This window comes from Pagrus major, chromosome 7 (assembly GCF_040436345.1).
Source record: "Pagrus major chromosome 7, Pma_NU_1.0".
Taxonomy (NCBI): domain Eukaryota; kingdom Metazoa; phylum Chordata; class Actinopteri; order Spariformes; family Sparidae; genus Pagrus; species Pagrus major.
The window spans coordinates 22332680-22359169 of NC_133221.1; the positions used below are offsets into that span (position 1 = coordinate 22332680).

The window sequence follows — 26490 nt, forward strand, 5'->3', positions numbered from 1 at the left end:
TATATAAATTAAATCAGTATTTCCAGCTTATAAACTAATATCTATCACTTTGTTTGAGAAGGGTTGTTGGCTAACGTTAGCACATCATGTTCATGTCTTGCACAAGAGTGAGTTGACACACATGATTAGCCAAAAGCCGTATTGTCTTTTTTATTAGGTAGCATACAGTAGACCACAAGTCACATACGGTACAAATGTATTAGGTTTTACAAATATGTTATTTCAGATAATATGATGGTTTTCATTTCATTTCTTTCTTCCCTTCTAAGAGTTAGATGGGAAGATGGACACCACATTCGTGTCTGTGCATTAAGCTAACTACAGAGCTGGAGGAAACAGCTAACAGTTCAAAAACATGTCTGTAACACCTCCAAAGCTCACTAATAACACAAGTCGTTTCTCTTCTCCTTTGTTTAATGTGTTTTGGAAGTAAAAAAAAAAGAAGTGTTTTAGCAGCCCAGTTAGGCAAGCTGTTTCCCAATAGTCTATGTTTCAATGCTAAGCTAGGCTAATTGCTTCCTAGCTCCAGCTTCGTAACATTACTAAACACACAGATTGTGGTCTCATCCCATTTTACCCTTGCAAAGAAAGAAAATGAGCATATTTCCCAAATTGCTGAACAATTTTTTAAATACAGGCGTATGTCAAGAGAAATATAAGCTAATGTTAGCACTGTCTTACTAGCATTAGGCTACATCAGTTACATTAGCTAGTATGCATGTCTTAATCATCTCCTGTGCACCAAAGATATGCGATCAAGACACAATAACTTCTACTGTTTTTTTGTTTTTGTTTTGTTTTTTTTTCTAAAAAAGTAGATTAATGTCCAAAAAAGTAAAGGCTACATGTCTTATTTTGAAAGCCAAGAACAGTGCGGAAGTTAAATTATTTTGAAGTCTGGACAAACCAGTCCTCTGACACACACACACACACACACACACACAGTCACAGTCACAGTCTCCGCCTTATTGTGAAGCTCAGTAAGTTTGCATCAATGATTCACTCTCTCTCTCTTCAAGTCGACCTTCCTTCGTAAAAACCTGACCTGAGATCAGCTTCAGCAGTGAGCCTCCTGCAGCTGTCTGCTCTGTGTTGAGACTCTCCTCAGTGTCCTGAGCCGAGCACACTGTCTGCACACTGACACCATCCTCTGTACACAGGTGAGCAAACTGGACTGAGTTCACACTGATAACCACGATTATCTGTGCCTGTTTACTCCTGAATTAAAGAGATTGTTTTCACGTTGTTTATGTTGGGGGATAAAACATGTGCAAGCATAGTTGTAGATTAAAAATTGATCTAATCTAATCACGCTAATCTTATTGTTTGTAGCAGTATTGTGCTGCAGTGGTAAAACGTGAACATCTGGTGTGCTCTTAAAAAGAGTCTGAGACACTTGAGTTTATAGTGACCTCAGGTTAATGAGCTTCCTGTGATATAACTATTAGTTTATGCAGAGTTCAGGCTGGGATGGCTTTTATAGGATTCTCATCACGTTTTGTTGGTCTTTGAATCTGTGCTGAGAAACTTTTTTCACTGCTGTTCAGATCACTAACTTGTAGATTTTATCCCTCATGAAAAGTCATGATGTACAGGAGAAGGCTCTGTAGTAACTGATGTGTGAGTTTATATTTAATTTGTGGAGATTTTTGGAGCTGTGAGGAGTAAACCTTTGGACAGAGAGCAGCTGTTTGAATCAGGAAGTTTCCCCAGAGTGTTGTTGATATTGTAGATTGTAGATTTACTCGCCTTTGGAAGATTACTGTGATTCTCTGTGCCTTTATTTATTAGCAATCCTTTGCTGTGAGGTATTAAGTATCACATTTTCTGTTTACGTTGTTAATTGAATTTCATATAAATTTAGTCCATATTTGCCCTGTTTCCTATGTGGTTCCTATAGATAAGTATTTTGAAAAACTGCTCTGAAGTGGACAATTTATAAATAATATATAGTTTTGCACAGCAGACCACAAGGCTTTTATTCATGCAGTATTTCTGTGGGAACAGAAAGCAATCAGCAGTAATATATAATACATGTACATTCATTTGCAACAGGGAGCATCAATTGTTGAAAGCACAGCTCAAGTTATAAAGTGTTTAGTCAGTCAGTGTTTGATCATGGAGTTCAAACTAAACATACACGTTCATTTGTTGTTAAATTTTGACATAAGGTTCTCCAGATAGTTATTAATCTCCAAATATTATGAGTGAAAGACAGTTCATTCTGGGATAAAATCGCAGCTGGTTTGATTTAATGTAGATCTGTGCGTGACGACTTTATTAAACTACAGGAACTGCAGTCTGACAGAAAAAACTGTTGGAACACAAAACTCCAACACACTGTCCTCGTCACTTTTAATTACAAAGAAATGACACAGATCTTTATCAGGTTGTAATCTGTGTACTGAACCGTTGTTTTTTTGTTCTGATTTTGTCGACCCCTGGTCTTCTCCTACACATCGGTCGATCCACAGGTGTGCAAATCTTTTGCCCTGAGAAAAATCAACCATACCGATACTGGGTTTTTGGGGCTGATGCCAATCAATATATATACGTACATATACTTATAGAGGCAGCATATTTGACAATATACTTTATTGTCCAAAATATTATCAGTGGACTGAAACAGTACACTTCAAAATAATAATTATACGTCACCTAAGCATAATTTTTCAAAAGTCCCCATAAGGTGAATGATTAAAGTTTAGGTAGAAGGTTGGGGCGATGTTAGCCTTAGATTGGGGTTAGATTAGTTGAGGCTGAGTCTCAGTGAATGTAAGTGAATGTAATGTCTTCTGAAGTGATGGAAACACAACTGTGTGTGAGACCTTGGTCAACCCGTATGTTTTGACAGATATGAGAATGACACAACAATATTTACCATGTAAACGTGCTCACTGTTACACTCCCTACACACACACACACACACACACACACACACACACACACACACACACACACACACACACACACACACACACACAGTACACCATGTTGTTCCAGCATCTTGCTCCTAAAAACTAGAACTACCAGCTCTTCTTGTTCCTACTGAGGTCAGCAGCGGACTAGGAAACACACACGCATGAACACACACACAACGGAAGCTTCTTCTGAGTGCGGGCTCATGAGAGAGTTATCGCCGACATGAGAAAAAGGTTGGCAGGATCCCCTGAACGCCTCCTCTCCTCTCACAGGTTCGGTCAGACACTGATGCTGGATCTCTGGTGGGAGTGGAATGGTTAATGGCCATGGCGCACTGTAATGTGAGTGTCTTAAGTTTTTAAATCTTGTACACAGAGAACCACTCTGTTATTCTTGCCCTGATGCCTTTTATTTACTCAATTTTGGGCTGTCTAATCATGTGACAGAGGATCTGCCAACAGCAAAGTTTCAAAATCCAGTTTTTAAGAAAAGGTTGATTGTTTATCAAATGTCTGTGGCAACCTATCATTAGCAAGGATGTGTGTTTGTTAGTGCTGTAGATTACCCAACAAGATTTGCCATGATATGCCATGTATGTAACATTACATGAGGTCATGTCAGGAAACGCAGCCACAGTGTGATCGAGTATGGATCATTAGATATATCCAACAGATTACAAAGTTCTGTAATGACACAGTAATCATGCAGCAATGAGACACAGACACAGATCCTCATGTTTTTCTCTTCTGTTCACTGAGACCATTTTGTCTCCAAATAAAAATGAAAAATGCATTTGTGCTCATGCTCCAGTTAAAATACATATATATTATATTAAATTGTTGTTTGCCAACCAGAGCCAGAGGATATTCAAATATTTTCATATTGGTTAAGTATTTCAGCATGGACATAAAACCTTTTAAAAAAAACCCACTTAAAATGAAAATGTGGACACAATGTCATGCTTTCACCTGCAAATAGCATTTATTAGTGTGTACTCAGTTATGCTGAGTGATGCTGATGATGAATTGTGCGAGTGAATGAATGTTTTTAGATGGTTTACATGTTTATTTAGATAAGTGAATGCAAAGTGTTTTATTCCTTTTGCTAATTTGTGTTTTCTTTGTCCTCCAGCAGCGGTCACCATCCTCTTCTCATGATGATGTCAACCTGGGACCTTCAGCAAATCCACAGTCAGTGACATGTAGATCTTTTTATGTCATACAAAGAGGAATTTATTTTGATACACAACTTAATGTATTGTCAGGATGGATCAGATATTGTGAGACAATCTTGTACCTTAAGTCAGTACAAATACCACAAACAGCATGTTTAGTGATTTATATAGCTGACAATTTTCTGTATTTTATGCATCAAAATGCAGATTCCTTAAAGGACAAGTTCACCCAAAAATGAAAATTCAGTCATTATCTACTCACACTCATTCTGATGGAAAGTCAGGTGAAGTTATGTAGTCCACAAAACATTTCTGGAGCTTCACAGTTTGCAGCATTCTCCTTAAAAACAACATAAAATGGCTCCATACAGCTCTCTGGAAGCCCCGAGATCCCAGATAGATCTGAAAAGACATAATTTACGCCCATTTTAAAGCTGAACCCTTCACTGTAGCTGCTAAGCTTAAAGCGTTAGCGTGCACCCAACCGTGTGTAGGGTTTCAGTAATGTCTTTTCAAATCAGTTTGGGATCTCACAGCATCAGGACACTTGGATTATGCCAGACGAGCTTTATGGTGTCATTTTAAAACAAGTTCCATCTACTTTAGCTGTTTAGGAGAATGCTGCAACACTGTTTTGCTGTGAAGCTCCAGAAATGTTTTGTGGACTACGAAACTTTGCCCGACTCTCCATCGGCATTGAGGATGAGTAGATTATGAATTTTCATTTGAGGGTTAACTTATACTTTAAGATAAAAGTCACTTTTGAGAGATGGGTCAATTTTGACATATTTCTGATAGCTTTTCCACCTTTTGTAAGCTTTTATAAATAAAGTGCGTCAGAGGTTAATTTTGTCTGCCAGTACAACACAATGCACTTAATAGATCACTCTCTTTTCTTGTTTCAGTGCCAGACCCACTGACTTTGACTTCTTGGCTGTCATTGGCAAAGGGACCTTTGGAAAGGTAACACTGAACAATTACTTATTTATCTATTTATGGTTGGATATATCTTGTATTTTTCTTTCAGCTGTTTCCTTATTGTAACTCATTCAGGTCACATATGCACCAACAGGGACTCCTCAGTGAAAGTGGTTTTAGACTAGATTTACATGGGGTGACGTTAAGGATGAATAACCCTGATAGACCCTGAATTAATGGTAGGTCACACAGATTAAGAGTTACTCTCTCAGTTGATCTAATTAGAGCAGCGATTTCATTGTACTGACCTTGTTCCTGACAGAGGAGAGAGACTTAAAGAGATAGAGAGAGAGATAGTGAGCTGTTGCTGACATTGCAGACAGGGTCACAGAGAGTCTACCTGCTGACTACTGTCTGATCAAAATGTGCTGCCTGCTTCATGAATCATTAACTTTCCATTCCACGGAGGCCTCTTAAGGTTACCTCAACATCATAACAGCAAAATACTATAAATGAAGCAGCAGCAGAGGAGTGTTTCACAGGAGGAAGACAGTAAAGTCTTAATGATTACTTTCCTTTGTCGTCAGTTTTGTATTTCTATGTAAACGTCATGTTAATAATGTGTATACTGGCCACAGGGCGATGTCAGAGCTTTTTTTTTTCTTTGTATCAACACACTTCTCAGATTTCCCAGTATCATCTGTTTCCACAGCTCACATATCTGTGTTGTGTGCGCTGTTCTCAGAGGGCTATGACGTAATGTCCGGGATAGTGGCGCACACTGTGTTTACCAAACAAACCGCTAACAAACAAACCTTCATGCAGGTCCTGCTCGCCAAGCTAAAAGCCGACAACAAATTCTACGCCGTCAAAGTGCTGCAGAAGAAAGTCATCCTGAAGAAAAAAGAGGTGGGCTCTGCTGTAATGAACATTTTGTTCTGTTTTTCGACGGCTGTTCCTCTCTGGCCTCGTGAGTTTTTTTTGCCGTTAGATGACGGAGGAGAGTCTTGATTTGAAAATTAAATTGAGACCCTCAACATGATCTCAAGTGATTAAGCAGGCATAACTTACAGACATCAGAAAATTAAAATAGATAAATAAATGTTGAACTGCACAGTGTTCTGCTGCCCCAGGCTGAAGTAGATGAAGGTGGAAAATGTCTCAGAGCTAGCCAAGAGGAAAATGTGTGCGAGTATCTTTGAGTGTTATTAGTAAACAGTGTTTTTGACCCAGCAACATGATCTGAATCTTATCTAATCTACAGCTTGTTCTGTACAAAGGACAGATTTTACAACACCCAGAAAACAAACTGAGCAACCTCTCAGAGAGGATATCTGATCAAACACACTTGTCACTCGTTTTATTTGGAGTGTTTGCTTCTGCTCGAGTGGAAGTGGTGTTTAGAAAAGAGATGGTTGGTGTGTTACCTTCTTCTCTTTAAGTGTTTCTGTAACTTTCTGAAACTTCTATGGGACTTCTAAGTCCAAGACATCTGATGAATACGGTGACCTTTCCCTCGTTAAAGTTAACATATGTCCCTTTAATGTTTCCTGACTGAGCCATTGTGGGTGGGTCAGACTCTCGTGTCCTCTAGTTTTGCACGGCACATTTGTTCCTCACTCACTGGCTAATTATTTCCCTCAGAGCTAATAGCATTTAACAGCATTTAGACTATTATTGCACACTAAACCTCTCAATTAGCACCCAGACGAATATTTTCTCTTCAGCTGTTGTGACACTTTTGTGATACATCTTACCTTTAAAACGAGAAATAATACAAAAGCAAACATTATTGAACAATAAAAAGAGCTAGTAAATAATACAAAAAAAAAAATGTAGTGTGGAAAATCCACATTTTAGTTGCCAAATGTGATCATACTATTATTATTTTACTTTAAATTTGAAGATAAAGCAAGAAAAGGCAACATAATCTAAAGAGAACTGAAGTGTGCTCACTCACACTGAAGGTGAAATTAATTGATATAAAATAAATGCCTTTTTTTGCAGAGTATGCAAAGATTTATCAACTGAAAATACATTATGTACTGTATATTGGTACTACATGTGCTAAAATAGCTGACTTCAAATTGAACTGTGTCCCACAAACCATATCAAAAACTCTTCAATATAGAGTGTCTGTGTTTAGAAGAATGTGTTTTCTGTGTCCCGGGTGTGTTTGTGGGATTTAATCTAGTCATCACCATCTCACTCTGAGGTCTTTTCACTGATCACGTTTGAATTTTGCAGTTTTCGCTCACACAAGATGCCAACACGGAGAGAAACAGACTTAGTTTTCTCATAATGCTGCTTTGTCTCCTCTTTTTCCCCTCACACTCCACTCCCTCGTGACTCGTCTCGTCTCGTCTCATTTCCCTTGTGACTCTTTTCTTTGACTCTTCTCCTTATCGCTGCCTGCTCTGTCTGCTCGTCCTCCACCTTCTTCCTCAGCTTCTTTCCGTCTCTACCGTGCATCTCTAGTTTCTTCTTCAAAGCAGACTGTCTCTGCAGGCAGAAATACTGCATTATTTATTCACTCCTGTAATTTAATAAGATTATATGTATATTTTTGTCTAGGAGCATGTGTCCAAACAAACAAGGATTTTGCCGTTTTCTTAAAGCATGTTTGATACACTATACAGCAGAAAGGAACATGAAAAGCAAGGTGATGAAAGCCATGAACCATATGATAAATACAGAACATGAAGAATCAAAACAAGCCTTTGAACTTCAGGTTGTCATGAAAAATCCAGGAAATCATCCATGAAAACATTCAAATTCCTGCACACTTCCTGTCTTTTATTGTTTAAGGGTTTTTTTAGATCCCTTGCTCTTGGGGCCGACAATTTTTATGTATCCTGTGACATTGGGACATAAGCAAGCTTTTCATTTCATGGGATAATTAAATGTGTCATTTAAGGTTTTTAGCAAATAAGATGCATTTGTGTATGAGAAACAAACAAACAGACCACTCTTTTCCCCAAATTAACTAAGTTTCCAACTTATTTTTCTCTTTTCCCTCCTTAGCAAAAGAACATTATGGCAGAGAGAAACGTGCTGCTGAAGAGTCTGAAACATCCATTTCTAGTTCGGCTCCACTACTCCTTCCAGACTCCAGAGAAGCTCTACTTTGTCCTGGATTATGTGAACGGGGGAGAGGTATGTGTCATGAACTGAATAGATAAATAAAGAAAGCTTCTTTTTGGTGGAAATTTTTCAAGGCCTTTCTGAAGTGAGCCGAGTCTTAGTATAGATAGAAATAAGCTGCGACAGATTGGCACTATGACGTCACATTTATTGGTTGTGTTAACCATGTTTGTCTTCAGATAGTAGATGTTTCCTATAATAAAGGGCATTGTCTACCACTATATTAAAACCGTGTTTACGATGTGTCATATGCTTTAACTGCTCATAGATCAATTAGTAACATGCTGGAAGACAGGAAGCAACAGGATCTGAGAGACATTATTAGTAGCAGTACTGCTATCACTGACAAGATGCTACTAGTTTTCTATTAGCTGTTCCTCCTGGTTCCAGTCTTTATGCTGAGCTAGGCTAACCAGCTGCTAGCTGCATAGACATGACAGTGGTATCAATCTTCTCATCTGATTCTTGACAAGAAAGCAAACGGTGTATTTCCCAAAATGTCAAACTATTGTTTTGATATGTAAAAATACTACACCTGACATCTTTAGTGTTTGATTTTATTTTATTATGGCAGGGTTGTAGTTTTAAGGGCTATCTGTGTGAAGTCCATATTGTTATGAACTGAAGTAAAACCTGTTTCACCATTTTATTCTTGTACATTTTGTTTCCTCGTTGTTCAACTCGGACACATCAGGCTGCACCGTAACAATGTCTTAATAAGTAATCCTTTATTTACGCATGTCAGATAAAATCAGACTTAGCTCGCCAGCATGGAAAACAACAATTTTTAACACTTTGCTGTGTTTTTGTTCTACCTTGTGTTTTAACCCAGATCCTGGTTGAAAGTATTTTTTAAATTAATGTTTCATTTGTAAAATGATCTCTTCTGGGTTTCCTCCAACAGTCTGTCAGTTTGCATGTTTCTTCATCCCTCAATTCTCTTTCCTCCTCTAACGTCATTTTAATTTCTCCCTCCATTCTCTCTATGCTCCCTCCTGCCATCCATCCACTCACCTTTCTCTCTCCTCCTGTCTTTCTGTAGTTGTTCTTCCACCTGCAAAGAGAGAGGTGTTTCTCAGAGCCCAGAGCCAGGTTCTACACAGCCGAGGTAGCGAGCGCTATCGGCTATCTTCACTCTCTCAACATCGTTTACAGGTCAGACTTTTATTCATTGAAATATAATAAATTCACAAATGTTGCTCTCTGTCTTGATTATCTGCTTGCTCTTGTCTGTTGCAGAGATTTGAAGCCAGAGAATATCCTCTTAGACTGTCAGGTGAGTCCAGTTCCACACATTTGTTTCTGTAAACTTCCACTCCTCCATATGTTCAGGTCTTTATTGTATTGTATTGTATTTAATTACTTGTGTGACTGAAATGGAAATAGAGTTCCTGCTTGTGTTCCGTGTGTGCAGGGCCATGTGGTGCTGACAGATTTTGGGCTGTGCAAAGAAGGTGTAGAACCAGAGGGAACTACGTCGACTTTCTGTGGGACTCCAGAAGTGAGTGGAAAGTAAACAGGAAAAGGACACTGGATGACTTTTTTTGCAGAAAATCATACTGTATATCACACATGATTTGCTTTTAGATTGTACGGGTTTTTTTTAAGCTCTAAATTAAAATGTGTGGGTTTTTTAAATAGGAATTGTTGACTTGCAGTCTAGTTTAAAAAATCCAGCTGTAGAGAGATGATTTGCCCATGACGTTTAGCTTCTTTTCCTCTTTTTTCTCCTTTTTCAACTTTTCTATCTCTTTCTGCATGTTTTTCTGTCTGTATCTGTCTGCAGTACTTGGCACCAGAGGTTCTTCGTAAGGAGCCGTATGACAGGACAGTGGACTGGTGGTGTCTGGGAGCAGTGCTCTATGAAATGATCTACAGCTTGGTATGTCTGTTTGTGTCTGGCTGATTTGTACGTTATCCTTTTGGAAACTTCTTCATATGAGACTGCAAAACAGTAAATCTTGCATGCCAAGTTGACAAAAACACTGAGGGTGGTGCTAAAGGAAATCTCCTGGAGTGTCCAGACTAGAAAAGGTTCAGCCTCTGGAGATTAAGAATGTGCTCAGGAAATTTCGCAGCAATCTGCCGGTAAGGTTTCAATATTTTTTTGCCTGATGGCAGTGCTAGAGACACAAGGTCAGAGAATCATTAATATGTTAGGATTCATCCTCCTCATGAATATTCGCAATAAACTGTAACAGAAGTTTGGCCCTCAGTATCTGTGCAAGCTGCATAGTTCTATGGACGACAATCTTGGTCTGTTGGTGAGTCGGTTGGGCAATCACTTTGGTTTAGACAGAATCTCAACAACTGTTGGATGGATTGCCATGAAATTTTATACATAATTCATGGTCCGCAGAGGAGAAATCCTTGTGTCTTCTGGTGATCCTTTGACACTACCAACAGGTTAATATCTGTGGTTTCAAGTGAAATAACTTACCAACTATTAGATGGATTGCCATGAAATTTTGTGCAGACATTCATGTTTCCCTCAGGATGAGCTGTAATCACTTTAGTACTGTAGTGACTTTTCCTCTAACCATAAGGTCAAAATGTGACCAAAAACCAGCAAAATATTATCACATTCCCATCAGCTCTGTGTTTTAGTGTTAATTAGCACATGTTAGCATGCTAACACACTAAACTAAGATGGTGAGCATGGTAAATATTGCTGTACCAGCTAAATATCACCATTTTATCATTGTCATTTTGAGCATGTTAGCCCACTGATGTTGGCACAGCTGTGCCTAAGCATGGCTGTAGACCGTTGTTTACACATATAAAATGTGTCTATTTTGCTATTATGTATTTGTCTATGTATTTGTAACACTTTTCCCTTCTTCACCTGCCTCACACTCGGGTCATAAAAGCACACACACATACACACACATATCTTAAAAACAAGCTGTACATTCATAATAGTAACCACGAATAATGAAGACAAGATTAACACCACAGAGTCAAGGTCTTTAAATGGCGAACATGAATTGCATTACAAGTGGACATATCTGAGCTTTTGGTATATTTTAAATATATATGTTATATTGCATGGTATCATTTTATACTCTTGTTAGAGCTGATCCCTCTGCTTCAGCCTCCTTTCTACAGCCGTGACGTTGGTGAAATGTACGATGGGATCCTCCACAAACCGCTGCCGCTGCCTCCAGGGAAGTCTGCCGCCGTCACTTCTCTGCTGGTGGGACTTCTACAGAAGGACCAGCACAGACGCCTCGGGGCCATTGCCGACTTTGTGAGTGTGTTATGTTCAAAAAATGCTTTCAGATGGTTTCCCAGACAAGAAATAAGCCTAGTCTTAGACAAAGGATGTTTTTCAATGGACTCCTCCAATAAATTTAACTTAGTCACGCCTGCTAGTTTGGACCTTTTCTGAGAACAGATCTGCACCCAGTGCCCCCGAGAAAATGTCAAAGATAATTGTACAAACATCTGTTGAAGTTTCCGTTTGTCCTCATAAATGTGTTTGAATTCTTAATCCTTTATACAGTATAGCACACATGTATAACTTTTCTTTCTTTTATTTATAGTTAGAAATAAAGAACCACACCTTTTTCTCTCCAATCAACTGGGACGACCTTGACCACAAGAGAATCACTCCTCCTTACAACCCCAATGTGGTGAGTTGTTTCAGGCTGCCTGTAAATCTTTTGTCAGCTGTGTCTCTAGACATCTGTGCACACCTGTACTGTCAAATATCCCCTCTTCAGTCATTTACCTTCAACATATTTTCCAGTGGCATCAGCCAACAAAACCCCCTCTTGCATTATTTTCTAAATCTGAGTGACTTTGCATATTTTCTTAAATCCCGTAATCCTCACTTACATAAATTGTCTCATCTGTCAGAGAGGCCCAGCTGATACTCAGCATATTGATCCAGAGTTCACCAGAGAAATGGTTCCTAGCTCGGTGAGTCGGACCCCGGAGTTCAACGCCAGCACGAGCTCCAGCAACGCCTTCAATGGATTCTCTTTTGTCGCCACAGACGACAGCTTTCTGTGAGGCGGGAGCTGACTGTTCAAATGTTTGAACAGGGGGAATGATTTGATAGAGCTCCTTTCGTACCATTGCAGAAATCCCACATGCCGTCTATCGTTTTTGACGACTGAAGGTATTTCCTGAGGGTCCAGCAGAAAGGGAGCTCGCCTGGAGTGGAGTCAGTTAAGGTTAAAATATGTAATCCTGGAAGTCCCAGGTCTGTTCTTAAAGAGATAGAAGAAGTAGGGGCATCTTAAAGATGCAGTTCAAATTATCTTTATTCCATTCATTTGCAATGGAATAAAGAGGCTGGAATTATCTAAAAGATGTGTTTTATAAGTCTTTTGTGGACGGACATGATCATACTGTGTTTTGTCTGTTTAAAAAGAAAAAGTAAACATAATGTTGTCTTCCTGTGTACATCCAAACTTAGGGCTCTAATTTCCTGAAATAGTGCACAGATGCAAGCGCAAGAAAAATTTCCGGTCACAAATGCCCTTTTTTGCAATTTTGGTGACCACAGCCATTGAGGCAAACCTGGCACATCTGAGCACAACATGGGAGCTGGATTCAATACATTATTAGCTGGAGAAACGCAGAATCAGCAGATCGAGTAGTGACGAGCTTCAGTAATGACCAATCACATGAGCTTGTCCCTTCTAAATCTTCGTCTCATTTCAAAGCAGCAACAGGTGAAACAGACAGAGAGGATCATCCCAAATGTTAATATACATCAACCTAAATATGGCGGCTGATGTTTAATATAGGCTGAATAATAAAACATGTAAACTCTTTGTTATCTTTGTTATTAATTGTAAGAATCTTCCTCAGTCACATTGAAAACAGTATTTTGATGCTCATTGATCTGCAGTAGCCTAGCCAATGTGAAACTTGTGATTTCGAAGAGCAATGATGCCATGAAAATTGCCTCACATCAGATGCAAAAAAATAGGCTTGTGCCCGAGGAAAATTGCATACAAACTGTGTTTGCTTTCATCCTTCAGGACAATTAAGCCCTTCATGTTGTCTATCTCACTATTCTTGTTTAAATAGAAAACAGATCTGAGTGAAAACATTTCTTTTGTGAACACGAACATAATGATAATCTCTGGGTTCACCAGTGCTTTGAAACGGGTTGACATCCAGAAAGCCAGAATAAAAAGCCTCACACAAACACACTAAACACTTGGTAAAATATACTGCTTAGCAGTACAATGTTTGCATTTTAACATCAGTCATCAATACACAATGTATGTTTTTGTCACATTGATATGATATGCAGAGGGAAACAGTCCATTAATGAGATGACTGGCAGCCACTAATGGATTTTACACTGTTTTTAGGTTTTACAAGGAAACTGCTGCATTTCTGGTGGCAGATAGATTCTTGTGCAGTATCAGTCTCCCAAACTGCATTTTGAAATGTTCGTTATTATGTTCGTAAAGTTCATTTCTTTACACTTAAAACAAGATGGCACTGATTTTCAAATTGCAAAGAGAGCTGAAGCTTTCGGTCTGCAGAAGTGTGTGAGGTGACAGACTAATGACAAAATCTCGACCAATATGGTTTTTTTTCTTCATTAAGGACTAAAAGAAAAGAAATCACATGAAAAAACAGCTAAAAGTAATATTAAAAGTAATATGATATATAACATGGTGTTGATGCACCTGGTGTGAGACAGAAGCTCTCCGTCCTCTCAACAGTGGTCTCGTTTGTTTATGGAAACTATACCAAAGTGTCAAAATGAATGTGTAGATGATGCACTGATGTTAAAATGCTCCATATAGCTCCTTTTGAGAATCAACCTCACCTCAATGTGGACATTATGGCTGTTTATTCTGTGCACTGTGGTTTTGTTTTCTATATTTGAACTGAGAAACTCCTCCAAGTATGTTCGTCTGTAGATTATTTCAGCCTGTAGATAGCAAACAGTTATAGTTATAACATTAGTTTTGTTTCATGCTAAAACAGTTAATGTTTTATTGAAAATATTCTATGCAACATCTGTCAATATACAGTAGCAACTTGTACTGTACTAATGTGATTATATGAATGTAAACCATGAAGTGCCTCTCTGCTTTGGAAATGAAGTCTGTGTTTAATGGTGCTTAACACTGGCAATGATGGGTGATACACTTGTACATTTCATTATTACTATCTCATGTATATACATACTTTAAGTCTTGTTTGTACATCGGACATTAATGAAGCTCTTCTCTTCCAATTCCTGAACAATGTATGTCCCTATTTATCTCCTTAAAAACGCTGTTGGTTTTGTTTAAGCTTCAAATTGACAGAATACTGTATCAGATGCTTTTCTATAAAAACCAAATAGGCCTGCAGGGAAATAACTCATCATGTCCTTGAAACAGCAGCTTTAATTTCTTCTTCTCAATGATCTAAATCATTAATGGAAAATGCTGCTCTCACCAACCTTGTTCACCATTTGCCTTCTACAACTGTAACCATGCGTGTCAAGCTGTTGTTGCCTGACTGATCCTGTAAACAGAGAGGTTGACATGAAAGACTGTAAGGTCACGCCGCCCGCAGCAGCGTCTTGGGCTGATGCCAGCTGAAGCAAAAAATCCAGTTCTGAGTACGTGTGTTTGTATGTGTGTACAGAGGAAACGTGTTAATAAATCAAAGAGCTGTCAAAACATTTACATGTGCTTTTATGGATGCGCCATTAAACATGTGTACATAACAGAAATAATGTATTTTTTCTTTAATAGACCAATTAGTGACCATCTTGTAAATGTTGTAGCTTATCAACAATCACTATATCTCAGTGATGACCTGAGTGAACTTTGCTGACATAGATAGATAGATAGAAAGTAGATATACATATCAACATAGCAGAGAGAAATATATATCAATAGAAAAATAAACAACTAATAACAGTAATTACAAATTGCTCAATGCAGAATATAAGAATAATACATGGCATACAACATACACACACCTAGCAAAAATTTAGATATATAAGATATACATTATATATCTATAGAATAAGCAATACTGATAATTTGGTAAACTGTGCTTGTGTGTGTGTTACCAACATAGTTGCAAAACTATATTCGTTTGTATATGCTGCTAACATACATTGGTGGGATTACTGAACCCAAAACAAACACACACTCAGCAGGTAACAGTGCTGTTCATTTTGTGTACAAGAGAGAAGCAGCTTAACTCTTTGATGCTTGCACAGGTTTGTGTGTTTTGTGTGTGTGTGTGTGTGTGTGTGTGTATTATCATGAATGATAATACAGGCTAAATCTGTGTGCATGTGATGTCAACACTGTGCATCAGTAAATGTGTCCTCGTTTTCATTTATGTTTCATTTGGAATCGGTGCTGCATCATTTTAGATCATTATATTTTCCTGTTCCTTAATTTAAAAGCATTCTGGTGAACTGAGCACTACTAAATACAGCATTAACCTCTGAGAGATTTCAATAAAGCTGACACAGATTTATACACATCTGACACACAAAGTTGTGCAACTTGGCGGAGGCAACATGCAGACCAGAGGTGAGCAGACAATCGTTCAAAGTTCCTTTGGCACCGAATTTGTTTCATTGCACAAACACACTGACTCTTCACACTACAGCTCTGCATTTGTCATGCTACTGATGCCTGCCATCACTGATACATGTTTGACCACTCTGATTTATCTGCAAGGAACATACAGTAATCATGACAGCCCCAAACTTCCAAGTCATCTATTATGCATCTGTTTGACACATGATATAGTGACAGAGTAGCTGACTGCCACTATCTTTTGGTGTAATGGATTTTTCATCTCTTTTGCGATGGCTGTTTCGTCCCTTTGTCATTGAATCTTATCAGTTTTTATCACTTAACCAGCAGAGACTCATTTATTTTAATTTTTCCAAAGCAATCGACAAGTCAATTATTAATCTGAACAGACAAAACTGAGGCCAAGAGTTGAGGCCAAATCACCACCAGGTCACCACTCACAATCTACACTACTGCCCCACTTAGTGGTCAAAATTAACACAACACATGATGAGAAAACTTGGCCTTAGACTTACAATGGGAATATTTTTTCATCAAACTTAGTTTTCATGATATTTTTTTCCTTTACTGGAGTAAATGGGCATCCATAGTTTTATGGTGTTTATTTGTAAGATATGAAAGGCAATTAAAGTGTCAGCTTACATTAATCTTCTCTCTTGTACATATCTGACATTGACTTCTGATTTCTTTCTGATTAATGTTAGTAACTGTTGACCTTAACACCAGTTTATAAAATCACTTCTTTGTTTAACTGTTGTTGTCATGTGAAGTTGCAGGAGGACAAGATTCTTTGATGGCAAAAAACTGATGTATTTCATTCATGTGAGTAAAGATATGCAATTGTGCACACATATTTAATGAATTATACACTGATATTTTTATTGTGCATGTAAGGGTAAAAAGCATTTAAAGCCGCCCCATTCATTTCTAAACGCTCCTTAAATTCTTATAAAATGTGAACACTGTCTTTAGAGATGCAACTCCCATGTCTAAGTATTATTTATTGGTCATTGTGATGGTTTTAATCTATATTCATTATATCTGACATCTGTGGAATTTGTATAAATACACCAAATCTTGAATACAACACGTCAAATGCTTCTTTAAAAGTGTCTTTAAAGGTGTTTTTATTCTGAAAAAATTGCTATACATCCATATTTGAAGCTAAAGACAGACGTTGAGAGGCAGATGAATTGGAAAAAGTCTGAAAACAGAACTTTCGGCTCAGGACTGAAAAGGTTACAGACACCGTGCCTCAAACAGGAGGTTGATCAGAATAGTATTAAAGTATAATGAAAGGTCTGCTCTAACAAGAGCAGAACAACAGAATATAAAGTGTTTTCATGTAGGAGTCAGAAACCATCAGTAGATGAATAACTTCTCTGTCCTGATCATCAGTGTTACACCAAAAGAAGAAGAATATTCTGTGACCACTTGAAAACAAAACCTTAATTTTGTATGGAAGCTGCATGCTGTAATAAAATGAACTTTGTATGAGAACTGTCATTTTCAGTACATATCAAACATGGTAACTGTACATGTACCTTTAGGTGCTACAGCTCAGCTGCCTGACTCCAACATGCGACCACTGACTTAGCTTCATTTCATTCATTAAATTCAACATCAATAGACCACCACTTATAACAAATTATCATATTTCGTGTAATGATTTTGAGGTAAGTTTATATACTTCTTGGGCCTTCCCATTGGTGACAGTTCTCTGACTGAGATGAATTTTCTGGTCAGCTTAATGTTAGACTGGCTGACAAGCACGTTGACGGGAAAGCATGGAAAAAATTGCGATAGTACTGGCAATTTCACCCTAATATATACACATGAAGGTCTGCATGATTTATTCTGTAGTGCCTCCAGTCTTCACGATATCAAATTCTTAAATCCCTGATCTATGATAGGAACTGCTCATAAATGGAAAATGGACTGACGTCAAAAGATCTGCTCTAGATTTCACAAAGCTATCCAAATAAATAAATTCTCCTGCTGGAGAAGATGTCTGGATGCATTTTTTTAGTAACAGTGAAGGACAGTTGCTTAGCAACGCTGTTGATGAGTGCGAGGATGGCAATGAGACAGGCAAAGTGAAAAAGACAACTTATCATCTGTGAACTCATAGAAGGATACAGGTTACACACACATCAGGCTGGGCAAAATTAACATGCTATGCTATGAATTCTGACATAGACAAGCTAGTTTGTGCCTATATGTGATAAAATAAGTGTCCTCTGACAGAATATTGTGGAAGACAAGCCAGAAAATAAATAAAATGCTTACAATTAAATCTACTATGAGTTTTTATTATGACACAATGTTGTAACCACTTGAGAGTCAAAATGAATGAAAAATATTGTAGGATATTTTTACAACGTTGATATAAAATGAGATGAGATAAGCTATTTTGCATTAGCCTATAATGGGTAATGTTTTTTAGCGAGCTGTGCCACCATATCATGTTGAAAACTCTTTAAAGGACACATTCCATGATTGCTATCTTTATAAGTGTTTAGACCTTCATTAAAGCTCATTATTATGTTATTTGGAGTTGAGCAGTCCCTGTTAGTTTAGCCTATGTTAGCCTAGCATAAATAAGTGACCCACCAGTGACTTTTTGAAGAGGTGTATTTGGTATAAAAGATCTGTAATGGTGAACTAGTGTCGTTCTTGAGAAGCATTACAGCGTTCACAACTGTTTGATTGAAACTTTGTTGGTCTTTTGGAGGAGATGTGTAACATTATGCTGAAGGGAACCGTTAGAGGCAGGAGGCAGACCAGTCCACAGTTGCTTAGCAGCAGCCGTTAGCCGTTAGCGTCGGTTAAAACCGTCACTGACATGCATTGTTTCCGGGGGGCGCGTGCAGTCGTGGGGCCGTGCTGCTCTTGAACAGACCTCAGAGTTTCAGTCGCGGGTAAATTTCTACTCATACAGTGCAACGAGTTCCTTGACTGTCTCTGTAGTTCAGCGATTAACACAGATTTACTTCGGCATATGTTTTACAAGCTTTCTTTCTTGTGTCCCTGAAAAGACAGCTTGTTTTGTAGCTACTCCGGCTAACGTTAGCATTTGATAGCCCCGGTCTGCATCTCGAGACGAGAGAGACAGAGGAGGGATGTCGCGCGGGTAAGTGTGGGGAACATTAACGTTCTTGGATGTTAAAAAAAAATATATATACATGTGTGTTTGTGTTGTACTCAGGGTGGAAACATCTCACAGGGTAATACTTTAAAAAGCAGTCATCGCTGCAAGTAGTAGTTATGTTGTGTGAGTGAGATGGTTGTTTCCTCTCCCGTGTCCTTTTAAAGCCGTTGTTCTGTTGTGTCACGGTAGGGAGCTGGGAAAGCTGGACCCTGCTGTATTTCAGAAGCAGTTGCACAAGCTGAACTTTAGGTAGGCATTTCCGAGTTCCGCACTGTCATGTCAAGTAACTTTCAGCAACATTGAAATAATCATAAACACCTCACTTTCGCTTATAAAAAATGTTGTAAGGTGAGCAGGGTTGCTGCATTTGCGTATACGCGCCGCTAGAGGCGCACTACTTTCTGAACTAACAGTCAACGTTTCCTTCAAGCGTGTGCAAGGACCTGCTAGCCAAGTTTGCTAGCTTTAAGTTGCAGCCAAGTTGGCTTTATAAGTTTGTCTCTAATTCTTTAATCGCAGCAATTTTGTCTTGAGAGTTGCCAAATGGACTGTTGAGATATGACGATTTGGCTAAACGCCTTTATGTCGTGGCAACTTACTTGGTTTTCAGCAGCTTATGTTGGCTGCTAAGCTAGCTCAGCTTTTCTGTGGGCAGTTAGCTAATGGTAGCTTGATGCTGTGGAGTACAACATTCATACTTGTTGAACAGGTTATGGGACAGGAAAGTAAAATACACAGGCTTTATACACAAGGAAACGGTTACAAGTTAGCTAAGTAACAAAGTATGATATATCTTGTTTTTATATTTTATATTTTATGTCTTGCATGCCTTAGCTGTCATGGTAACTTTGTTCCTCTTGGCTTGAACAATTTCTCACATACCTACATCTTTGAACATGCCACATGAAAAGTGTCAAAAGTGTTGCTCTTTGTAAAGGATAGACAACTCGTGCTTTGATCTGCCACTAAATCACCAATGGTGCTGAAATAGTTTTTCAGTCTTTGGATTACTTTAAATGTAGCATTTAAACACGCATGTTTGTTGTTGTTGTTGTTGTTGTCAGGAGATAAAAGAACATGAGGTTTAAAAATGTTTTGACATTTTCAGCTGGGACTTTGTTACAACACCAACACAATGAAAGTCAATATATATATTTGTTTAATTTATTAAAAATGACATTCAAAAACTCTACAGCATCATTATGAAGTCCACAACTACCATACCATATGTCCATATCCATGGAGACTTTGTATTCCACAATATCTAAATCTCTGTGTAGTGTCTTTTCACTCTTAATAAGCTCTCGATGCTGAAATCCAGTAATTCATGTTTTATCTTAATTTTTGGTTATCTCTGTGTTTGCAGCATGGAAGAAGCAGGAGATAGTAATCCGTGCATGGACACAGACTCGGACACAGCAGAAAAGAAGGATGGCACCAGGTGTTCTGTCAAATGGACCCAGGAAGAGGTGAGTGAAAAGAAGTCTTTAAAGTTACTGTTGTCTGTACAAAATAAGTATACTCATCTGACAACATAATCTGGAGCAACACACTATAATATCAAGTAGTTTATTATAAAGGTGTCAGTGACTGAAAAGTAATGCTGCATGCTAAGAAGAAGAGCCAACGGAAGCAGAGTTGTGAGCTAATGCTTAAGAAATTTTGAAGTTTCCAATGATTGGTTGGTTTGCTAGTTAACGTCAAAAGTAGCAACCCGTGTTCATGTTAATTCTGGACCTGAAAGCTGACCGTAAAGCTCACATTAAATTGTACTGTGTCTCTGAACCGATTTGTTGTTGTTGTGTGTAGGATGACAATTTAAAAATCCTGGTCAACAGCGTTGGAAAGAAAGACTGGAAAACCATTGCCAGCTTTTTACCAGTAAGTATGTGTATTGTGTCTATCATGCTGTGGAACTTGTAAAATCTCTGAACGCTTTCTAATCTCTCCATGTTGAATTATTTAATCTTGGATAATAAAGGCATTTCCTATCACCATGACAGGGGCGTACAGAATTGCAGTGTATGCAACGCTGGAAAAAGCACCTGGATCCTGAATTAATCAAAGGCTACTGGTCTAAAGAGGAAGATGAAAAGGTGAAAACAGAACATCTGATATAGACTTTTCTTAAACACAGTCTCTAGTTAATATTGTCCTATCTCATTTTGTACTCCTGTGTTTGCCAATGCCTTTGCTCTGACAGATAGTAGAGCTGGTGGGCAAGTACGGCACTGGACACTGGTCCTTGATTGCCAGGCACCTAAAGGGGCGGATGGGTAAACAGTGTCGTGAGCGTTGGCACAACCATCTCGATCCACTGGTCAAAAAGAGCTCCTGGACAGAAGAAGAAGACATCATTATCTACAAAGCCCACGCCATTTTTGGAAACCGGTGGGCTGAGATTGCCAAGCTGCTTCCTGGAAGGTGAGTTGGCAACCTTAACATAACATTAACACTAGGGGTCATTGATTTGCTGAAATTTACCAGAGTGGATTAAAAGCAGTCAAATACATTATTTGTTTTTTATTTTTAAAATGAGTGGGTGAATGTAGAAACGTATCAGCCTGTTTTAAGCTAGGGATGACACTTTAATATATATTTTTAATTCTTCTTGCAGGACAGACAATTCTGTGAAAAATCACTGGAACAGCACCATCAGACGCAAAGCAGAGTTGGGCTTGTTCAAGGACGAAGCTGACAGCATTTCCCTTGATATTCAACAGTTTGTGGAAGGAGAGGTACAGCACTTATTGAGTTTAGCACAAACTGTGAAGGCTCACCATTTTCTGCTTTTACAGATTTCCACAATTTGAACAAAGGTTTTTGTTTTGTTTTGTCAAAGATTACTCGGTTAACATTTTTGAATAGCTAGTATTAATTGAAATAGTTAATAGATTAGATATTGATTGTTTATTACTCGTCATAGGGACGAAGCAGGTAATATGCCTGTTACTGTTCTAAAATGATGCAAAGGTAATGCTAAATGATACATATTATGATATTACCATCTGATCAGAAAGAAAGGGAAGAGCTTTGGTGTTTTTTTCCAATATTTTGCAGCAAAGATATTATTGTGCATTAACATTATATGTTGTGTTACAGGTCGACTTCAAGTGTGATGTTGTGTTAGACACTGAACCAGTAATTCCTAAAGTGGTAAGTTTGCCATAGATGAATTTCCTTTATGAATCAGCTGTATTTTCTTTCAAACCTTTATCTAAGGAGAAACATTCAAATTGAACAGAGCTACGTCAGTTAAATTAGGAGTGGTCTTGGATGGATGACAAAAGAACATTTCTTAGATGCTTTTAGATTTTTTCCATGATGCATCGAGCTGCAGCTTGGTTTCACTCTTGTACTCTTTGCTTTACTACAGTTCAGGCCAGAGAAAGAGAAGAAACAGAAGGAGCCTCAGAAAGTCAAGCAGAGGGCGTCCATTCAGCTTCCACAGACTTCAACATCCAGGAGAGAGATCTCCTCCCCCAATCCCTCCTTGCCCCCTAGTTCGAGTTCCAGTCCCAACTCCAACTCAGGGGCTGCACCCGTAGTGGCACCGGTGGACCAGAAAAAGGTTGTCGACGCAGCACTGAGGATGATTGCTGAGGACATGCTGCCACTCAGGTGACTTGTAGTGTTAGTGGCTGTTACAGTGTTCATGTTGGGTCAGTGACCTGAGGATTAACAAACTGGGGTATTTTGACAACTTTGGACAAAGGGTTAGGGTGCTCTCATGAGTCTGCTGCATGTGGATTATGTCATATAACCATCCAACATCTAATCACCAGTCTAGATCACACAGACGCACGCACGCACGCACGCACGCACGCACGCACGCACGCACGCACGCACGCACGCATACACACCATCTGAAAATGTACAATGTCAATGGTTCTTTTCTTTGTTCCCCACAGTTTTGTTGAAGGCACAGGCTTCAGGTCATTCATGAGTACCATCAGCCCTGAATACAACAAGCTATCTCAACGAGTCATGGGCCTACAGCTCTATGATGATGTGGAGAGAACCATCAAACCTCAGCTCATCCGTGACCTTAAAGCCTGCCTTGCCAAAACCAAAGATGGTAAGAGTGCCATCCATGTCACTTTAGACCTGTGGGCAGGTGATCCATCCCATCCAGTGGAGGAGCCCATTGTTGTCGTGCAGCTCCACTTTGTCAGTGATTCCTGGCAGATCCGCCGTCCCACTGTGGCGTTCCGTCACCTCAGCCACAAAAACCTCAGCACCACTGTGGCCAGCGAGCTTGAAGGTGTGCTGCTGAGCTACGGCATCTTTCCTCACAGCATCGGCTACATCCTCGCCAACCAGGCCAAAGAAGCCCTGGCTGGGAACAACTTATTCTGCGACTACAAGATCATGTGCTCATCCAACAGGGGAGAACCGGATGGAGATGAGATAGTGGCATTTCTGTCAGACCAGATGACTGAAACAGAATCCCCCTTTTCAGAGCTGCAGATTGGGACCAGGACCTCCTGTGTGGCCAACACACTGCAGCTTGTGATTAAGGAAGCGCTGAAGAACTCCAGGGTTGTGGAAAACCTGCTCCTGCAGGCCCACAACGTGGTGGCTTTCTTTAGGAGCAGTGCTTACTGGAGTGAGGTAGGAGAAAAAAATGGCTAAAAACTACTTGCAACTGTATTGTACACTGCATTACATTGGTTTTTGCAAAGACACATGATAAGGATGGATGATACCAAACTTCTTTTATTCGATATGATTTCAATACTTTTTGCCACAATTTTAACAATACTGATACAGATACTAATCATTTCTCATTAATTAGGTTTTGATGAAGGAGTGGAACGTGTCCCTATGCCCTTCCTCCAGTAGCTGTCGCTGGAACTCCATGATGGTATCTTTACGCCGCATGGTGCAGGAGTCCGCCTGGAGTGCAGTCATGACTGTCTTAGCTCAGGCTCGCATAGAGGCTAACGACACAGCCAGCGCACCGCCTCTGGTCATGGTCAAAAGGGAGCAAGTGATTGACATCCTGGGTCTCCTTGAACCGTTTGAGGAGGCCTTGCAGGTAATAGAGAAAGTTAGAAAGAACTTCATTACGGATGTAGTTGATTATGATATTATTCATTGAATTGGCTGTTCTGAGTTGGGTACTTTGGATTACTGAAACTAAGCAAACAACAAAAAAAGATGAATCCATTAAAGTTGCAGCATGAATGTAGAATAATAGTAATGTGTGATTATTTGTAGACGATTATGTGAGATCATATTCTTTGAACCTCTTCTAACCCAGGTCCTGCAAGGAAACGGAGTGACCATCTCTATCATCATACCTTCCCTTGTTGGCCTTGATAAGACCTTGGAGAGCCTTGTCACTAACTACACACACTTCAGCAAGGCCCTGCGTACTGGCCTCCACACACACTTCCAGTCCCTGATCCACCAGAAGGACATGGTCTTAGCTGCTGTGCTTGACCCCAGGATCAAGCTCCAGGTACTGAGTTATGCCAGAAGCATGGCTGGTTTGTTTTGTCTGTTGGCGTCCTAAGAAGATCTCTGTGTCTCTATTGAGCTCTATGTTAACGTAGATCAAAGAAGAAAACAAAATGTATATCATACATAACCCACTTTCAGAATCAGAACTCTCACTCTGGCTTGAACTTTTCCTTCCAGCCATTTTCTGATGCCAAACAGCAGGACCAGACAGATATCCTCACACCCCCATCGAAGCATGAAGCTCGCGCCATCTTGGAAGCCTCATTAAGAAGCATGGAGGCCTCAGCATCTCCCTCTGTAGAGGCAGATAAAGACCAGACAAGCACAGAGTTGACAAAGGACCAGAATGGTGAAGAGGAAAGCCAAGCCAATATGCTGATGGAGACATCTGGTGGCAGCTCAGATGACAACAACTTTGACGGAGTTGACGGAAACAACCTCAAGCGCAAGTCCATCTTTAACTTTCTCCAGCCGCCTGCAAAGAACATGAAGACGTCTGAGCTTGATGTTTACCTGTCAGAGCCACTGTGGGAAAGCAACTCCAGTGTGGTTTACTGGAAATCTGCTTCTCGGTTCCCCCAGCTCCAGAGCATCGCCAAGAAGCTGCTAGCAGTACCAGCCACCTCAGGGGGCTTCGACCGGCTATGTCCAATGGCAGCATGTATTGTAAGAGCCAAGAGGAACCGGCTGCCACCTCACACCACAGAGAGACTGCTTCTGTACAAAAACTCTTTAAAGGCAAAGACTGTTAAAAAGCCCAGTGGGGTTGCTAAACACTGATCGTTCAGGTGACAATTGATTCTGACTATTCTGTCCTCCATCCAAAATATCCTCCACCCTTGCTTTTCCCTACTTGTCACATTGCATTAAACAGAAACTCAGCACCATCATCTAATATAAAATGCACTTTTAAACCCATGTGACACCCATCTCCAACTTGATGTCCCTTGATGACATTTCTTTGAACATTAAATTAAACTCACTGAATTTAGCCTCATTTCTACCCAGAGCTGCAACGATTAATCAATTAGTTTCTTCACTCTTCTCTGACATTAAATCGAATATTTAGGGTTGAGGACAAGAGACATTTGAGGAAGTCATCATGGGCTTTGGGAAACACTGATCAAAAATATACTTCAAATATATTAAATATGAGCACAATGGCAGCCACCGTCATAGAGCTCAAACTGTTGTTATTTGTCTGGGGATTTTTGGTTCAGATGACTGTTATTGTTTAGTGAAAGGCAGATTATCTTTGCCCTTCACACAAAGCAGCTACACTTCTTGTTTTTGAGTATAAACACTTTTTTAATTCAAAGATTTAAAAATGTAATCTGAAGTGTGAATTAAGATGACTTCGAAAAAGGCTGAACAGAGGTTTTATGTTTTTCTTTGTAGTTGCCACTACCTTCTCAGAAGAAGGTAATGGCAGGAGAAAAAGAAGCAGTTGTGGTCAAAGTCCAAAATTTTCTGACTGACTTGTACTGGTTGTGATAAAACTCTGTCTCAATGTCACTGAAATATAAAAAAAAACAGCGATAGTGGGTATTCAGTGCCTAAAGCAAAAATTTAAGTGACTGAAAATGTAAAGCTTTGGAAGGTAATTTGTTTCCTTTTCTTGTAATTTATTTGTTTTGTATGCTGTACACTTAAGTGCAGATGGACTGCGTGTTGGGTCGCTTAACAGTGAATGAAATAAGACTCTGCACCTTTTCAGCTTTTTGTAAAAGCTGTGTTTATTTTATTAGTCTATAACAATTTGTTTATATTTTTCATTTTTACTGGTCAGTGATGCTTTACAGTTGATAAATGTCAAGAGCCTTGATGATTAATCGGCTCTTAAATTGATTGATTTAACAGATTATAATGGCGGTTGATGCTTATTCTACATTTTAGTTTGACTTTATTAGACAGCTAAGCTTTTAAACAAACTGAAGTTCACGATGATTGTTCATATTGTGGTGATAAACACAGATGGGAACTTGAGTCCTTTGAGCTGTTGTCTCCACGTGGAAATATCCAGAGAATGTACTTTTATTAAAGAATAAAGCTATTTTTCTGTACAGATTTCTTTATCTGTGGCTCAAAGTTTTCATGTCAATCTGTCTTTTTTAACTATCTGGGTTAGAATAAAATTAATATTGTGATCAGCTGCGAGCTGACTTTGTAAAGTGAAGAAG

The 26490-nt window shown here is 39.1% G+C and overlaps 2 protein-coding genes across 6 annotated transcripts; both read left to right on the forward strand.

Moving 5' to 3' along the window:
- The first annotated feature begins 1069 nt into the window (after positions 1 to 1069).
- On the forward strand, positions 1070 to 14810 carry sgk2a (serum/glucocorticoid regulated kinase 2a). 2 transcript variants are annotated; one of them, XM_073469385.1, is made up of 13 exons: positions 1070 to 1160; positions 3195 to 3263; positions 4054 to 4112; positions 5002 to 5059; positions 5840 to 5923; positions 8039 to 8170; positions 9201 to 9313; positions 9398 to 9434; positions 9573 to 9659; positions 9945 to 10040; positions 11253 to 11408; positions 11704 to 11793; positions 12020 to 14810. In XM_073469385.1, the coding sequence occupies exons 2-13, from the start codon at positions 3243 to 3245 to the stop codon at positions 12173 to 12175; spliced, it is 1089 nt and encodes a 362-aa protein (XP_073325486.1). In that variant the 5' UTR covers positions 1070 to 1160; positions 3195 to 3242; the 3' UTR covers positions 12176 to 14810. The 2 variants fall into 2 exon arrangements, with proteins under 2 accessions (XP_073325486.1, XP_073325485.1); XM_073469384.1 differs by having other exon boundaries at positions 1080 to 1160; positions 4057 to 4112.
- Positions 14811 to 18536: 3726 nt separating this feature from the next.
- mybl2a (v-myb avian myeloblastosis viral oncogene homolog-like 2a) lies at positions 18537 to 26398 on the forward strand. Of its 4 annotated transcripts, none has more exons than XM_073471162.1 (14): positions 18537 to 18611; positions 18729 to 18823; positions 19031 to 19090; positions 20208 to 20310; positions 20651 to 20722; positions 20845 to 20937; positions 21045 to 21265; positions 21459 to 21579; positions 21944 to 21997; positions 22218 to 22462; positions 22753 to 23455; positions 23640 to 23882; positions 24108 to 24308; positions 24488 to 26398. In XM_073471162.1, exons 2-14 carry the CDS (start codon positions 18813 to 18815, stop codon positions 25088 to 25090), a joined length of 2730 nt encoding a protein of 909 aa, XP_073327263.1. In that variant the 5' UTR covers positions 18537 to 18611; positions 18729 to 18812; the 3' UTR covers positions 25091 to 26398. The 4 variants fall into 4 exon arrangements, with proteins under 4 accessions (XP_073327263.1, XP_073327264.1, XP_073327261.1 ...); XM_073471163.1 differs by having other exon boundaries at positions 18563 to 18611; positions 18733 to 18823; XM_073471160.1 differs by having other exon boundaries at positions 18588 to 18823.
- Positions 26399 to 26490: the final 92 nt, after the last annotated feature.

Excerpts from the sequence above, each read along its gene's own strand:
- mybl2a (XM_073471162.1), top strand. Across the intron at positions 20,311-20,650 it reads TCAAATGGACCCAGGAAGAG|GATGACAATTTAAAAATCCT; the intron begins GTGAGTGAAAAG and ends TGTTGTGTGTAG. Across the intron at positions 21,266-21,458 it reads GCCAAGCTGCTTCCTGGAAG|GACAGACAATTCTGTGAAAA; the intron begins GTGAGTTGGCAA and ends TTCTTCTTGCAG.
- sgk2a (XM_073469385.1), top strand. The coding sequence starts at position 3,243 with ATGGCCATGGCGCACTGTAAT. Across the intron at positions 4,113-5,001 it reads GGACCTTCAGCAAATCCACA|TGCCAGACCCACTGACTTTG; the intron begins GTCAGTGACATG and ends TTCTTGTTTCAG. Across the intron at positions 9,660-9,944 it reads CTTTCTGTGGGACTCCAGAA|TACTTGGCACCAGAGGTTCT; the intron begins GTGAGTGGAAAG and ends ATCTGTCTGCAG.